The 17933-nt window shown below is 37.2% G+C and overlaps 1 protein-coding gene across 4 annotated transcripts in view; it reads right to left on the bottom strand.

Annotated features, from left to right (window-relative positions):
• The window catches only part of nalcn (sodium leak channel, non-selective), a 76045-nt gene that overhangs the window by 10548 nt on the left and 47564 nt on the right, over positions 1-17933 (bottom strand). For all 4 annotated transcript variants that reach the window (XM_028022335.1, XM_028022337.1, XM_028022338.1 and 1 more), the window contains 13 exons: positions 9249-9385; positions 7531-7672; positions 6986-7059; positions 4555-4656; positions 4379-4448; positions 4070-4161; positions 3820-3942; positions 3560-3616; positions 2726-2846; positions 2502-2633; positions 1151-1318; positions 945-1049; positions 40-146 (listed from right to left, as the gene is read on the bottom strand). In XM_028022335.1, the coding sequence (XP_027878136.1) occupies positions 40-146; positions 945-1049; positions 1151-1318; positions 2502-2633; positions 2726-2846; positions 3560-3616; positions 3820-3942; positions 4070-4161; positions 4379-4448; positions 4555-4656; positions 6986-7059; positions 7531-7672; positions 9249-9385 (1430 nt within the window). The remainder of the gene's footprint in view (positions 1-39; positions 147-944; positions 1050-1150; positions 1319-2501; positions 2634-2725; positions 2847-3559; positions 3617-3819; positions 3943-4069; positions 4162-4378; positions 4449-4554; positions 4657-6985; positions 7060-7530; positions 7673-9248; positions 9386-17933) is intronic.

The following is a 17933-nucleotide window of genomic DNA, read 5'->3' as shown; positions in this document are numbered from 1 at the left end:
CTTTATAAGAAAAATAATATCAGAACAAGGAAGTCTTACCAGACTCTTGGTACCCAGAAACCAGGTTTCTTCTCCTCAGCCGTCAGCTTCAGGTTGAGATTTCTGGAAACACTCACATTTATCCGGAAGATGCCATAGCAATCCTCCTGTGTAAGATCACACAGTTTAAACAATAAATGAATAAATAAACAACAGCAAAGTAGAAACAAGTTTTTGTTGTGGTCTGACTTGCTGATTCTTAAGAAAAAGATGATAATTGTGCTGCAAATTCATTAAGAAGGGTGGAAGTTTTGAATCAAGTAGTAAAAGAAAGAGCTCCAAGATCATTTTCTTATTTGCGTCAATGTATTTGTCCATGACCTTTAACACATTTTTAACCAAATATATACAAGTAATGTATATTAGACTATATGCTGTTACTTGATACAGTTACAGACAGAAAATTGTTGAAGTTCTTAGTATTAAAGCATTTAATGAAAAGGAGAGAAAAGCTGATTTGTCTGTGTTTGACCTTACAAATTAAAGATGATTAGGGAAAAAATTTCTGGTTTCAAACTCTAGTTAAATGTTGAATTTTAATTGCTGTGAATTTACTTCATAATGTTTTGTTTAATAAAATAACATTAAAGTATTATATTTAAGGTAAACATTATCCTCCAGATCCATATGCAAGTCATGATAGGAACATTAATACTAAGATAATTCCCACAGTTCATCAGAGAAGTAGCTTTGATATTTTCATTCTCATTAACAGTTGATAAAATAAAGACATTAAAACACACAAAATAGTAACAAGACAAAAATCTAATGTAAGAACTAGAGAATAAAAGTTAGTATAAGACAACATATCAGCTAAAACCTGTAGAAAAGTATCAAGACTGCTTTTAGAGACCAGGACGTGCAGGAAAGGAAAGTTTATAAGGAGATTATCTTTCTTTAAGTACCCGTTTAAGGATTCGTGGGTCGTTGCATTTGGCCAGCTTTCCGGCGAACAGTTGAACTCCAAAGCTTGCGAACACCAGCATGAGCGTGAGAAGCAGAATGGAAACCTGAGAGACAATTATCAAAGAGCAGAAAAGCCGAAGGAGTCCAACTCCAGACTACTAAATCAAACTCGCAAGATTTTGAAAAGTTGTACTTGAGCACTAACCAGGAAAATCTCTTTGAATCCTTTAAGAACCTCCCGCACAACCTTCCTCATCTGAGGAACCAGCTTGAAGATCCTGAGCGGGCGGAGGCAGCGCAGCATCATCAGCAGCTGAGCTCCAGACTCAGGGGGGACGTCAGCAGGAAGCCAGCAGAGAAAGATCAGACTCAACTACAGTGCGGAACAAAGCACAGCAGAGAGACTTAAAAAGAAACCTTATAACACCTACACTAAGGAAAACAGGATAATAATATTACAATAAAACCATAGAGTGCCTTAGGATAAAAGTTTTTTGTGATTAGATGGTAAAAACACAACTATGTAAATGTCCGCAAGTCTAAACAATGGTGTACTCATATGAATAAGAAGATGGCTGAAAACCTGCATTAGATTAAAAAATACATTTGATGTGTCAAGGCACTCTTCGAGTCTTATTTCAGGATTCCAACAAATGTATAAAATTTCAGACATTTTCAAACTTTAATTTCCAGCTACAGAAGATTTGTCTTATACAGTAGTCATGTTTTATCATCTGGATAAAACCTGGCTTCAGGGTTATTTTACACTTATGTGGGCAGCAGTTCCATTTCAAAATCTGTACCAGTGGGGCTTGGAAAAGTCATGATATGAATTCTGATTTGAAATCTATCATTGCAAACATAAATACAGAATAAGAAGAATATCTCCATAAAAACAAATCTTGCCCTTTATTGAATCAATTATTAAATCCCAACACCAATTACAATAAAGAATAGAAAAATTGCATTAAATCCCATTTTGAAACCTGAATACAGAATTTATTGTTCTTTTTACTGATGCTACAGCAGAGGAATATTTCATTCAGCAAAAATATCAATCCTAATCATCCAGTTATTTGGGGGGATTTACAAATAATATATTATTTTTTTTATTTTTTTTTAGTTTCAGGATGATTAATTCTTATCCCAATAATGCTTTCATCCCTGAAACAAAACAATATTGTCTGCCACTCATTGACACTTACAGGAGTTTTGGTGCAAGAACTTAACGTAGAATTATACAAGAAAATAAAGATGCTAAATAATGACAGAAAAACAACTCCTGACAAATGTGTAGGCCGATGGGCAGAATTATAAAACATCATGAGTTTATTTTGTTGTTTTTCGTACATCAATATTGCAAAGAGCCAAAACAGAAAGGGTGGCAACATCTTTCTTGTGTGTTTCACTTTGTTTGAAAAGTCTACATTAGCACCGTCATATTTTTTAAAGAACTCAATACTCTGTTTTTCTCCCCATAGTAAACATTATTATTATTATTTTTGCCTCAGAATCATATCACTTAATATATTTAAAGGAAAAAGCCTATTTCTCACAAGATAGATGAAGATGTCCATCACTCCTCCAAAGTCCCGGATAACGGCTGTAGGAGTGAAGAACAGACCGTCGGCCATGATCTTTAGGTTGAGTTCGATGCTCATGAATATCACAAACACATACTCCCCAATCTGAAACAGACGTCCTGATTACGGCAACATCTGTTCCTCCGTGAATCTGCTTGTCGGCACATGTGACCGACCGTCCATCTGGGATATAATACCTGCAGAGTGGGGACGTGCATGACCCTGGTGAAGGGTGATTCAAACATCATGGAGATGCAGGAGCAGATGGTCACCACAATCATCACCCAGTCCAGATAGGTGACTAAGCCCAGAAGATCGCTGTGAGGACAGACACATCAGTAGCAATTTATGAGGTAGTTTCAAAAAGCAGATGAGGAATTTTAATTAGTCTACAGTTCAGCTATTAGCATGTGGCTGAAACACTGGATATGACGCAAAGGATTGCAAATTAACTCACAAAACAGTAATTTTACTGTCTAGTGTGCTACGTTCACTTTGATTCTAATAGAAACTGTGCTTAGCTCGTCCTCTTTTTATCATACGTACTTTTAAACACACCGCAAGTCATTAATTACTTTTGGCAAATATTAGCAGTTGTAACTCAAACTTTCTTTCAATTGTGTTACCAATTACATCAAGAGTAGGGAATTCCTGACCTTTGAAGCCAGTGTCCCACATGGTTTATATGTGTCACCTCTACAAGACATTAATCAAATGGTTGCATAATCTCAGCTTGTCAACGAGTTGTGCGGGAGCCTGCTAGTGGCATATTTATTTCTTTCCCCAGAGAAAACTGTGGATTTCTTTTTATGCTAATAAGTACATATGTAGAGGAAATTCAGGTAAAGTGAGTTTGATAAAAGAGAAAAAAAAAACCCAAACACATCAAGTGATGTATCTGCAGATTCAGTAACAGATGCAGCTTTTCTGAACTTTGTTTCACAATGACTAAGATGTAATGCATATAACGTACTAATCCAAACTACAGTTTTGGAAAGAACACCTGACGAACAATTATGAGCCACACTTACTACAGCTGATGGTATTTGGTGTTCTTCACGGCTCCTGTTATCGGGTCAGTTTTTGATCTAGATATGAAAGACGATGAAACAGAAAATATACAATAACGTTATGGTTTTACAGTATATTTCAAAGGTTTACATCACCCTAAGTCAGTCATTTAATGCAGATCAATTATTATCATTGATCATTTTGTTTCCAAAAGAAACTGGACATGGAAAAAGTATCAGCAGTCGGATATTTATTATGTATCTATTTGGACAAATCTTACGCATTGAAGCGTGCCCGGACGATCACCCTGCAGAAGTTCCTGAAGCGATGCTCACGACCCACAATGAAAAGAGGCTTATCAAAGTAAGGGTGGTTTTCCCTCAGCTCCTCCTCCTGAACCTTTCTGCTCAGACAAGCACAGAGGTTGTGTGGCAAGCAGATAATCATGCAAAGGGATTACAAGGAAAGAGCACTGTGGATTTATTTTTTAAGGTTCTCTTTGCTGTGTGACTCTTTTTCCCTGCAAATACCTTTTCATTTCTGCCTGTTCTTTCTTTTCTTGGATCATCTTGATCTCACTGTCCTCCCTCTGAGCATTGCGGTAGCGCACTGTGCTGGAATGCTGGTGGAAAAAAAAACATGGCATAACATGCCTTTGGATTGAATTACTATCACTCTGCGTAAAAACTAATGGCATAAATACATACTTGCATGCGGTGTTTTGCTCGTAATTAAACGCAAACATGATTTAATTTGTAATGTAACTGTTTTAGTACTAAAAAGAAGAAAGGAAAAGAAAAAGAGAAACAAATTGGATGTAACTCAGGATGTATGCTTACATCCTGGGTGAGCGTTTCCAGCGACTTCCCCCGGCTGATCCTCTGACTGGTGGATCCATGTCGCAGAGATCTGAGGAAACGGTGAGCAAAGATGAGGAGCATTCACGGCTTAGTACTGGACGTCAACAGGAATACATGCTAACTTAAATGTGTGCCTGTGTATGCATGTGTCAGACCTGCGCTCTTGTCGTATATGGTGCTGCACACTGAGTATTGAGCGTTCTTTGGCTGGCTGCCCTTCAAAAGAACCACTCAGAATCCGCTGCCTGGTGCAAGCCCTGGGAAACAAGACAAGAGTTTTCTCAGTATCAGTCGAAAGGCGGTTAAGAAAAAAAACCTCTTTGTAAAAAGCATCTCAAACATCCCAGGTTTAATCCATAGTTTTGTCATCTGAGTTGTCCAGTATCCACACCCATTAAACTTTTCAGCATTTTGCCACACAACTAATAACCACCAACTTTGGTCCATTTCATCAGGCTTTTTCGTGATAATCCAACACATAAATTGAAAATATCAAGAGGAAGAAAAACGCGTGGTTTTCAAACTGCCCAGTGTATGTAAGCCAAAAAGAAAAAATCATCTCCATGGTGAGCCACAGTGGTAGCAGCATCATGCTTTGGGGTTGGGTTTATTTATCTGGCAGACAAAGATGATTGGATATTACTGAACATTAAGAGGACTAAAAAAGACATGCAAAAGATGCAAAAGACTTCAGACTGTGATTAAACATGTGTTTCCACTGCAGGAAGCGTTTCTGGAACCAGAGACATTTACTGAGGTAGTATGTCTCCACTGCATTTCTACTGCAATGGATAGCAATTTAACCTAAAAACGACCCAGGTCTGAATAAAATACACAAATAAAAACTGCAATGTGACAAAATGTGAAATAGTTTAAATTGGTCTTATTACTTTTGAAGGTACTTTGCATTGTTCTGAAATGTTAAGGGTTAGAGTTTCTTTTATGTGTGACACAGGGCTCTAATAGTTTCAAAGATTCAAAGGAGTGCTAACGACACGATGGGCATCGACTCTGTGCAACACTTTGTAATATTTATAGCAACTCGGAGGGATTACTTGTTAATTGGTCATAAGCACGGATGAATGGCTGCTTCTGCTACAGAGTGTGAGTTTGCATATGTCGGTATTTGGGTCTAATTGCATGTTCGCGTGGAAGATGGCGAGCCAGACAGAACGTGTTATGACTCCTGATCTGCTGTCCGTCTCTCAGACAGACAGAACATTTGGGCTGCGCAGATTGGACACAGTGTTTGCAATCTAATCTGCACTTAGTGCCATCTCTGCCATGCTGAACAGCGAATTATCCATTTACTTCTTTGCGACAGTAAATTAGTCTGAAGTGGCACTGAGTGTGTAGGTGTATATATATATATACATAAAAAGTGAGAAACGTTGACAAGTGGTGCTGCTGGTGCGACAGAGCTACATCTGATGCATCTACAATATTACTCAAGCGATGATCAGTCTGGTTCTAATTTTGCATCTGTGCACCAATGCAGTCGTTTTAAGAACAAAGAACCGGTACTGGAAGCCTGAATGAATTGAAGCATTTCAGATATAATTTGAGGACCAGAACAAAAATGTGTTGTAAGAAAAGCCGATTCATTTATATGAGCACAAAAGTAAGAGGACATACAGTAACTACAAATACAATACTTCTATTTATGGACTCTTTCAAATGCAAAAGTACCTCCTTTGAGAATGTTTTGCCTCTTGTTTATGGATCGCTGCAACCGCCATTTGATTCTAACAAATAATACTCAGCTGTGTTCAGGTCAGATGACAAATTTGGTCATACCAAAACTTTTTCTTTTACAGCAAAGTTCAGGATTTGCGTTGTGTCATGAGCCATCAGTGCTGTAAATTGCCACTGGATTTATCGTTGCAGTTTTAGACTAAACTGGAACAAATTGTTTGAATAAATCTTAATAATTATCCCAGAATCATCACTTCGTCAAGCCTCATCCTCCTCCATTGCTTAATCTTTGTTTGCTTTACGCATCTTGGTAAAGAATCAAATAAATTTTTTTTTGTGTTATTTTGTTAAACCTGGTCTGATCTCTAGGCTAAATTCTCTGCATTAAAGTTAATAAAAAGATGTCTTAATGATTGACATCATTAAAAATAATAAGCCATGTGCCTTGGTCAAAACATGCTCAACTCATCTACATATTTTTAAATTTCGTTCAAAGAAAACCATCTAAACTTAAATTACCTTACATATTTTTAAGGTCTATTAGAACCTCCGCTTCTACAGACATTTGTATGCACATAGAAAGCTCCTTTAAAAAATAAAATGCAAATGCAGCCAGCTGCTTTCCTTTAACTTTTTGACAATGGGCACTGCAAAGACAAACTATAATCCCCAAATGACATTTACTTTACGAGGTTAACACTGTGTAGGAGTCAATCTCTTAAAATTATTCTCCTACAGCTGATGCATGCAAAACTCACACAAAATAAGTTTTTTTGTAAAAACATTGTAAAGCCAAAATTGCGTGATGTAATGATCAATAAACATTCAAATAAAGCATCACATCAGAACACCAAACCCCACACCTACTGCGGTGATTGGGGTGTGTCTTACCGTAGGATTTTATTGACTGTCGTCTCTTTCTCCAAGAGGTTGCGGGCACGAATGCTAAAAATTGATCTGCGAAGCTGATAGAGCAAAGCGTGAGTGGGCATGAACTGAAAGTTTGATAATTGTGGTATGCCATATGAAAAGCTTGCCAAACACATAGCTGCAGACATTGTGTGGAAGTTATTGAGGGACATCATCAAGGTTGCTTAACATTCTTTATGCCTTAATTCTACACTTCTCTGGACTTAAATTATCATAGATGGATAGGAAACTAATGCATTGATGGAACAGAGATATCTAGAAATTGCATGCTAAATATCCTATCCATACTTATCCAGACCTGGATTATGTTTAATTTCAACTCCTAACTTTTATTAGACAGCATAAGAACCCTGTGTTAGAGTCTATTCTATGTGGACACAGAACATTCATCTTTATATGCCTCTAAAGCAGCCTATATATGTGTCTCTGTGTGTTTGAGAGAAAAAAAAAAACAACAAAAAGAGGGGAGGACATGATGTGTAACTAGAAGCAGCACGTGTAGCTACCTTTTGGTCAATATACTTGTTGTCTTCGATGGCTGATCGTTTGGAGTGGTCACAGGAAGAGGATGAAGCTGAGGGGAGACGGCGGAACAAACAGCTGGTATCCTGCTGCTGACGATCAATAAACTGCTTCATAAAACTCTCTCTAGAATTCACAGCAAACACGAATAACAACAGTGATGTTTACAACAGTTTACAACTCATGGCAGTCACATAGAGAGGTAAAGAAAATGGTCACAGATTTATTAAAAGGCTAAACTGTGTGAGAGCAAATCCATCTGCAAAATACATCAGTGGAAGCTGTTGCTGCAGAAGCCCAACATATGGGCTGCTGAGGGAGTGCTCTCTATACCGAGCAAAAAATAAAAAAATAAAAAATCCAGCTGTGCACTAATCACTAACTTAATAATACGACTTATTATGAAGTCTGCCGTACTGGATGGAATTTATCTCCCCTGCTAAAAGCTGTGCGACAAATGGGCCTCGATGTGAATGATTTTCTATCTGCAATAGAAAATATTTTCCCCTTTTCTTCCTTTGTATTTCATATTAGGCAATATAATGTGGACGACTTTGGGAAAGTGGTAGCAATGTTTACTCATTTTTTAAATGTGATGTAGGTTGAATTTCTGAAAAAAACAAATTGTAATATAGAACTCATATAGTCAACGAATGGACAGTCTAACATATTAATATGCTCAAGATCTAAACCATTCCATTTTAGCTTTAAATGCATGCTTCACCACCCCTTTCATGTTTCACAGAAAGGATGGTGTGTGTTCAAGTACAATTTCAGATTTTATTTCCCCAAAATGTATTTATTTTTAACAGGGACAGTGTAACGAACAGATTCACAGTATTTGTAAATATGTCAGATTATATCCCAAAGCCTCTTTCCATCTGCTTGTTCCTTCACACATTAACATAAATACCTACAAGGAGAATGTTATCATGTTCATTTTGATGTATTATTTACACATATTTTAATGCATTAACAGTTTTAATGCAATTAATTGCATTTTTCTTTTTCTACATAGAAAAAATCTAAATGAACTGGAATCTTTGAATTGTGTTTCTGGTTCAACTGTAATTCTGACGCACAAGTCGGTGTCTACAAACAATAGCAACTGACAAGAAAGCCCCCTTTTTTGGCCCTCTGGGGGTAAATTTTCTTCAAAAAGTGATCGTTGAAGTGTGAAACATTATCTTTGTTGTTGAGTTCATATGTCTAGTTATTCAATAATGTAGCAACAAAAGGGTTTTTGATTAACATTAGATTGCATTTATTTTTCAAAAGTTTTAATTGAGTCCCACCACTAATACACAACATAAGTCTCTAGAAACATGGCAAAAGGGACACACAAACCGATGTAATACAGCTTGCGTGTGCATAATACAGCAGAAAAAGTGACCCAATTGAATATGATTAACAAATGCCAAAGCTGCTATTGAGCATATAAAACATGATTATGAAAGCTATGTATAAAAACCTATTGCAAATATTCAACATTAAAACCCTTCTGGCCACGAACTCGCCGCACACGCTCAAGACATTAAGAAGACTTTTGTACCCACCTATTGCACATATTAACCACGACCACAAGACTGGTGTTGGCTGGCATGAAACCAGAATAAAATATAACTAGAGTTTTTGGTTGTAACAAGACATCAATGCGAAAAAGTTAATGTTAATATTTTTGTACGACCCTGTGATGGAATACCTGATTCTGGGCACAGTGAAATCAGATGGCAGCTTTGAGATCTTCACCATCTGAGGTCTGTTGGGGAACTTTTCAAAGATTCTGAGTCGTAAAGGGAGCTTCTCTTTGGTGTCTGCGTTGGCTTCGCTTTGCTTGAGCTGACGGGAGAAAAAGAGTGTGGGGTGTCAACTCACATTCAGAGCAGAACAGCATGAAAAGCTTCTGTAAAATGGTGAAATCAACCTTGATGACGCAACCACTGCGAGGAGAAGAGAGGGATTTAAACAAGATACAAGGGAAAAAGGGACAGAATCAGCTCAAGTGTAGACAGCAGGAACATTTGGGATTTTTGAAAACCTCAAATTATTCTCAGTATGTATGAATAATAATAATAAAAAAAAAAAAAAAAATCTGGGAGAGAGAATTTCTCAGTAGTAAAGGTGCAGCTTTATTTCTCTGCCTGATGATGGCAGCAACACACTTACCTACAACACACACATGACATACAATACAGACAACCACACAGAGGATGAGATCCCACTTACTTTTCATAATAGGGGGAAGATGGCAACAAAAGAAAAAAAAAAGAGAGATTACTTTGGAGTGGTTAATGGAGAACAGAAAAAGGAAGCGACAGAATAATGTGTGAGTGCACCCTGGCACACAATGGTGGAATAAAAAGATGACAAAGGAAATGAAACCAATTATTTCCATTTAATTACTTATGGGGGAGGCTGATTGAAATTCCCTTGCAGGTGTTGAGTGTCTGGGTGCCTGGAGATATCCTATGATGCATTGCTGATTAGGCCTGAAAGTGAACTAAATTTAAAGCAATAGTGATTGGCGGCATATCGTTCAGAGAAGGTAACAGTCGGGAAAAATACTGAATGGACTTAATGAATGTCTCCCAGTAAGAGTTGTGTGCAAAACGATAATATTTCTGCACAGAAGAATTTCTCTGCACTTATTTGATTTCAAGCTACCGAATGAGAGTGCAGTATACCTGCAAGCGGAAGGAAAGACATAAATGAGGAAATGAAGGTCTGTCGATCGGATTCCTGCTTCTAGCAGACAAAAATGTGGGCGTTTCTTTTTTGCCCTGAGTGGGTGAGTGGCACACTGGGAAGATAGAATTATGCAGCAGCATCTGCTTGCCTAAGCTTTCTGTCTATATTCTGGCTGCAGAGATACAGGCATGGTGTAAGGAGATGAATACCGACATTAAACTTGGTGAAGAGAGTCACAAAAAAGGAAAAAAAAGGTCTTGGACCTTACCATTGGGTCACATAAATGTTAACAGGTTTACTCAAACAGTGCTCTAAGAAAAATAAATAAATAAATAAATAATAATAATTTTGTCTGTTGGTTACCAATAGGTAAAGAAGCATTACCAATAGGTAATTGGTAATGACAATAGTCAATAGTCTTGACTATTGGACTTTCAGTACTGTAGTCAAGACAGCCTTTACCTACTGGAACGGTCAATACCAAACTGTTCAACTTGCCAACAGTGGGCAAGAGAATTGTATGCAGCCCAAAATTTTAGCACATTTTCCCATCACATTATGTGTCACAGTAAATTTTAATTCTAAGCAGGTCATACTGATAGATATACAATTTTATCACCAGCTAAGAAAGGTTTCCGCAGAGTATTTTGATCATAGTTGAAAAATTTGGTACACTGGCATTAACAATCTGAGATGATGTTGGTAGCCCACATATGTGCCATTACTACTATTACTAGATCGCAACAAAGACAAAACAACAACATTATATTATTAGTCAATCTGTCTTTTCAGATAAATATTAATTTACGTCCATATTACAATTCTTTGCAGTGGCTCCAACTTATGACCTATTTTCTTATCAATTCAGAAGCTGCACATAACCTAAAACACATGACAGGACTCTGTGGTTCAAAAAAAGTAAAACAAGTTTTCAAAACACGTACATACACAGCAGGATAGAAAACATCAGGTATCACAGCAGCTTCAGATAATGTATTCTGTCTTCACATACAAAGTCATATGCCAGATCTCAAAAGCTGTACACCCCACAGGCTGAAAGGGTGAGGATAAAGCAGCTCAAAAAATGGAAACATTCTCTTCCAGTGTAATCATTGACTGGATCATCAGAACGTTAAAATGCAAAGGAACAACAATGCGCTCAATGCAAGCAACAGCTCTTAATATCTCTAAAATCTGAAGAGTATTCATATGTTCAAGCCCAGGGATTATTTAGGAGCGAGAGGACAGAATATGTCTTACCCTCTGCCCGACTCTTATTTTGTTTCAACAACCAACCCAATTTATACTGAATATATTCCAAATAAAGGATTTAGCAGGCTTCCCATTGACCACTGAAAGCAGTCACCAGAACCCCACAACCATGTAAGGATTAAGCAAGTATAGAATATGGATGGAAGGGTTTAGCATTGGGAGCAGCCATGGCCAAACTGCAGAAGAGTGACATATAAATGTTCCAGAATAAAACTCAACTAGATTGTATTTTCAGTTATCAAAGTGCTTGTCTGAGAACATTTTATTATGCATGCGTGCAGGATCTCAGGCTAATTATTGTATGGTGTCTCCTGCAGCAATAATATACATTTAAGGGTTATTGAGTACTTGGATCTCAAAACAGATGGACCCAGCCAAAAAGAAATGAGGAGCAGAGTCCAGAGGATCACTCTGTGCCATAAAGTGCCTTGATGTAATGCAAACTAATGATTAAAATAAAGCCGCTCTTAAACTGTCTAAGATTCTAAATAAATAAATAAATAAAAAAGAGAGAAAAAATATATAATGCTCTGAAATGCTGAGACGCTTTGCACCTCACCTTACGTATATATACATTTTTAAAAACGCTCTCTGACAACAAGTGCCATGTCTGGAGTTGATGTTCTGTTTCAGACTATCAAAGCTCTTCACTGCTGCTCCCCCTGTGCCATCATGCTGAAATTAGATTTTGAGCAAAATTATGGGCTTATTTGTTCTACTGTCCTGATCTAGAAATGAGGCAGTGATTTTAAATGGTACCTCTACATTTGGATGCAGAAGCAAAACACACAAATAACAATCAAGCACATAAACCTCACACACCCACACACACACACACAAACACACTCATATTAATTAAAATTGCTCTCCTTCTCCAACAAGTCATGATCAATTCTGCCAACTCAGAGAAAGAAACCTTTTATCTTCAGGAATGTTCTAACACAGCCAAGCTTTCTGTGTCGTGTGAAGTGTTGTTTCGAATTTACTGCAACCATCTTTTTTCCTAAGCTTCCAGTTCTCTAAAAATGTCTATTTTAGCATTAAGCTTCTATTAAGGCTTTAATTTTTTCCTCACAAAACTTTAGAATGCCTGCATTCCTAGATATAATTTTTGAGACTTTTACTGCCTTTGATCTACATGGGTCTTTATTTCCAGATGGCACAAACATTGCACCAAAAAAATATGTTATGTGCCAAAATCAAAGTCTAACCTGTGACACTATCCTAAGAGTATCCATTCTCATCTGACTGATGAGACCAATTTAAATAAAATATATTACTGATCATGATGTGCTCATAGTGACCTTGCTGCACTCAGCATGAATAATAATAAAACAAAATGTTTAAATTGCTTAAGATATGCTTTGCATAGCTTATAAACACTGTTCTTTTAAAAGGATCCTGTGTTGCAGTATTCATATAAAAATTACATTGACATACAATCTTGCTATGAAGCAAGCACATGCATCACAGAAGAAGCATCAGACGGAAGAGCTACCTCCAGCTGGATAATCTGCCTTGCCACATAAAAACACAATCACTAAAGTCTAAAGTATCGTTCTGACTCATTGACATAATAATACAATGTTTTCCGCTAAGTTTTAGAATTAATGCATGCTTCCAAGTGTATGAGTGCATATGATGTGTATTTTCTAACCACATGTCTGTATTACAGATGTCTGCTCCAATCAGGAGTTTTATTTCTCTTGGAATCATCAGTGAAAAGCCGATAAAACCTGAGTATGACATTTCCTGCCATCGAAGAAATTTCAAGTACAGCCGCATAACAATGGAAGCATGACTAATGTGTTTTGCCTTAAGACTCACTCAGGTGATCGTCCACCACTTCCCCCTCCATTTAAGCCAATTTCAGGCTCCACTGAGCTAGGAAGCTCTTCATTCAGGATTTTTCATGGATTTTCAGGCCATGCCTTAGGTGGCGCTGGCAAACACTAATCATTAGCATTGTACCAAATTCAGTTAGGGTGAAAGGTCAGGAGGGTCAGAGTGGGCTTGATAAAAGGAGCCATGATTAGAGAACACAAAAAGATGCTGAAAATTTATATTGAATATTGTGTAAAATTTCATTTTTACAACTTCGACCCAGAATAATAATAACATCACTAACCTTTATTTTATCATATGACAAACACACCATGTGTGTAAGTAAGTAACTCAATTTTTCAGAAAGATTACATCAATTGGATTTTAAACCTTTATTATGAAGGTCCAAAGGTGCTATAGTTCACCAACTAAATAACATACAACTTTAATGTGTCCCCAATTGTTTAAAAAATATAATCATGTAATCCAGCATGTAGATAATTTATTACACATCTGTTAGTAAAAACATGCATTTTGTTTCAAGGAAAGTATATTCTAATTATTTAATTTCAGTTTTGTGCTGAAACATATTATGGGTTTGAGTGTTTTGCATGGATTTAGTATGAAGAGCCACCACTGCTCCTTTCTATATAATTTGTCAGAAGTTGATGTGCTGTGCAAATTAACCAATCAGATGCTGCAAACTATTTTTATTATTAAACTTCAATTAGAGAATTTTTTTCATATGCAATTAGCTTTTAACATGTTTAAATAACCACGAGGTACATGTACTAATTTATTAAATGAATTAATCTCCCATTTTTAATAACAAATTCAAGATGCTTTTACACATTATATGTATAATTCTAGCAAACGTTAATGTGTATTTCCATTCATAAAAAGCACATATTTCTTACTAAAACTTAAGTATTTCATTAAAGTGAAATATACTGTATAAATATGAAAAGCAAAGTCACTGCACACAGAATGATGGATTTCAAGTGTTTATTGAGTTTGGTTAATATTAATATTTACGCCTTTCAGCTGAAATTCAGTTACAAAAAATTGTAACTTAGCGCAACACTTACAAAACACACAACAATGTTATGTGATGACCATGTCATGGCCATTGCAGCCACAGTGAAGACTGCTGGCTTCACAGATGTCTGGAAGACAGTCATTAATGACTTTTAGACAGGGGTAAGTCACATTGATTATTGCTAAACAAAAGGGCTGTTCACATAGTGCAATATACAGGCGTAATAATAGAATATTAAGAGAAAGGAAAACTATTGGAAGAAAAAAAGTGTCCATAAGGAAGATGGAAAACCACAGCATTGACAGGAGTGTAAAGCAGCACTCAACTAAAAAGTCTGGAGAAAATTCACAATTGAACTAGCGAACTAGATTACCTTTTTCAGGATATTCAAATTCACTGAGGTGCACCTGTTAGCTATCGGAGTACCAAAACAGTGGATACAGGATCTGTGAAGTAGAATTAATTTATGAAAAATAATTAAAATTTATGATAACTAATGCATAATTTAACATATGGCTTGAATCTTTTACAAAAAAGTCTTTTGAGTATAGAGCAGTCTTCAAACAACTCATCCACCCATTGAGTATTACTAATATAATATGGGAACAGTACAACATTTAAGAATTGGTCATTAGGTACTCTAAAAAACAGGAGTAAAAGCATTAGCTGTTTATTTGACAGTCATGTGCACACTCCATGCATCATACAGAACAAGCCCTCCGAACCATCCCCCTGGTCTTGTAGAAGGACCCTCTGTATGCACAAACATAGAAAATGAATATTTGAGAGACCAGCCAGCAGAAACAATGTGGAACTGGTGAACAGCCGCCTACGAAATTGCCACCCACACAGATAAGCTGAATGCCTGTAGGCGTGTGCGTACATACTGGTCAAGTCATCTGCATTTTACCATTCAGCCATCAGAGCCTAGCAAAACAACACATCAACAAACACATCCAGATGGAAGTTGTTTATATGTAAGGATGTGGATCTATGTGATCACAGACTGGACATTTTACAAATACACATCTTTGTCTTATTCTTCGATGTATGATGTAGGATTTTAACCTTTCTAAACAATGAACCTCTATTATGCAGACATGTAAACGTGCGTGTGATTCACTTTGACCTTTCTTGACTCAACATTTCCTCACTGTCTTCCTTTAGCCTTGGGGATAGCATAGCTGTAGGGCCCAGGGGACAGAGAGCTGAGAGCGAGTCAGCAGGGTCATCCTCTCCTCACATTAGTTGGGTAATGAGCCATGCTTTGGAGCTGTTGTAAAGCCACACAGCCCATAAACCTCTGATAGCTGTTCCTAATACCAAAAACAACTTGAAGTACCATAGATGTTCCTATTTCTTAATCAAAAATGATGCCAGTCAACTGGCATACACAAAAGAAAGAGTCCTTGAATGAAACACAATTTATTTAGTTTCTACACACATACAGGCACACAATTAGACAAAACTTTATCTGCTTTTGGTCAGGTACCAAATGACCAAAATCAAATATTTAAATAGTTGAAGATATCCAGGCCCAGCTTCTTTAGAAAGCTGTGCCTGGATGTGTGCCTCCAGTTCTAGTAACCGGAGGCACACATTAGAGGTATGAGAGCAAAATGTGTACGTTCATCTCCAAATGAAAGAAAATAAATTCGGTAAAGCTATAGGCCAGAGGTTTGCCACGCCAGTCTTCGGGTGCCTTTGTCCCGCAACGTGTGGATGCATCCCTGCTCCAACACACTTGAATCAAAAGGCTGAATTACATCCGTGGTATGTGAGACTGTTTACTTCTTTCAGGTGTGTTGGAGGAGGGATGCAATCAGACGTTGCAGAACAATGGCACCTGAGGACTGGAGTTGCAGATTTTTGATGTAGGCTGAAGCGGTTAAGCTAAAAGAATCTGGTACTAATATAGGCTGAAAGACCACTCAGAGAGGAAGAAGTCGTTAGTCAAAAAGCAGATTACAGTTTACAGATTTTGGGAAGCATGTTCAGTGATGTGACAAAGCTAAAATTGAAGTGGGCTATAATGATCACCATTATATTTGAAGCCAACAGAGAAAGTCTATATTCCTGAGAACCCAATCCTGATAGTGGAGTACAGCGTGGCAGCGTCATCTGTTGCTGTTTTCAGCAGGAGAGACCAATATACCTTCAAAAATATATCCCATTGTGAGGAAAGTAAATATTTATTCTTAGAGATATTTTAATAAATATTTATGGAACATCGGCCAGTAATTTAATGACTTGGCAGAAATGGGTCTAAATGAATGATAACCCAAAGTATACGGTTTCAAAATTACTTAAGGACAATAAAGTTAATGTTTGAAGTCGCATTACAAAGTCCAACTCTCAATCCGATCAAAAATTTGTTGGGAGAGGTGAGAGGTTGTGTGTTAGAAGGTCAGCCTACAAACCTAAGTTACACCAATCCAACAAGGAGAAATGGGCCAAGTTTTAACAAACATTGGGAATCTTTAATGTAAAAAATGACCTAACTCTACTTAACTAGTTTATTTCTAAAGGAGATGTGTTTTTGTATTACTGTAGACTGTGAAGACAGTTTCGGCGGTAGCATAGGGTCGGGAAATCTTCCAAATGAAAACTGAAAGTGACATTGAAAAGATAAGAACACATTGTACTAGGATTCTCCAAGGGGTATGCTCCTTTCTTCTCTGCTCCCTCCGTCTTCATTCCTATTCTTCTCCTCTGTTAAATCCTCAAATAAGCCCTTAGTCCATTAAATAACATAAATGGAGGGCAGGCTTTTAGTTGAATTCATAAATCATGAAAACCATGGTGGGATGCCATAATGCTATCACCTCATAATGCATTTGATCAAACTGAATTCTGCTGAACGAAATGAATATTCATTGTAGAACATGTTGAATAAATGGATGCTGCAGCATAACGCACGTACCAATATCTAATATACTTCCACATGAGTGTGATGCATTAATACTGAAAGGAATTAGAAATTACAATTAGAGACATTATTTGTTTGCCTCAGTGCGACTGTTTCCTGTCACAGCTGTGAAATTCTGACAATGCAGCTTGTTCCTATTCATGCTCCCACTCTTTGTGTTAATTATTCCCTACCTCCTATTTAACATATTTCTCTGTTCCTCCAGCCTCTGTATCTCACTCTATCTCTCTCTCTTTCCTCTGATACGTAACAACCAGTGCCAGATCCTACCATGCCCCTTTTACAAATATGGAACAAGATGACAGACGCAACTTAGCTGACAACCACACGCTGTCAGTGCCGCGGCTCTTTCCATTCAAAACATGACTTGCCAGACACACTTGGGGCCGCAATTTAATTTACCCTGCACCACATCACACCCTCAGTCTGCGATTTGTTTGGTTCCCCATGGTGTTTCTGTTAAGATGTGCAGAAGGTGGTGAGGCCTCACTCAGTCATTTCTGCTGAAGCTGATATCATGGGATTTTAAGCTATCCATCATAATTCATCACAAAGAAACAAAAGAGAAGACAGACATAAAAAAAAACATACAGTTAGCATTTTTGCCCATAAATAAATAAAGAATCTCAGTTTAT

Source organism: Xiphophorus couchianus, chromosome 7, assembly GCF_001444195.1.
Source record: "Xiphophorus couchianus chromosome 7, X_couchianus-1.0, whole genome shotgun sequence".
Classification (NCBI taxonomy): domain Eukaryota; kingdom Metazoa; phylum Chordata; class Actinopteri; order Cyprinodontiformes; family Poeciliidae; genus Xiphophorus; species Xiphophorus couchianus.
The sequence above is the reverse complement of the archived record's forward strand: the minus strand, read 5'-3'. Positions and strand labels throughout refer to the sequence as shown.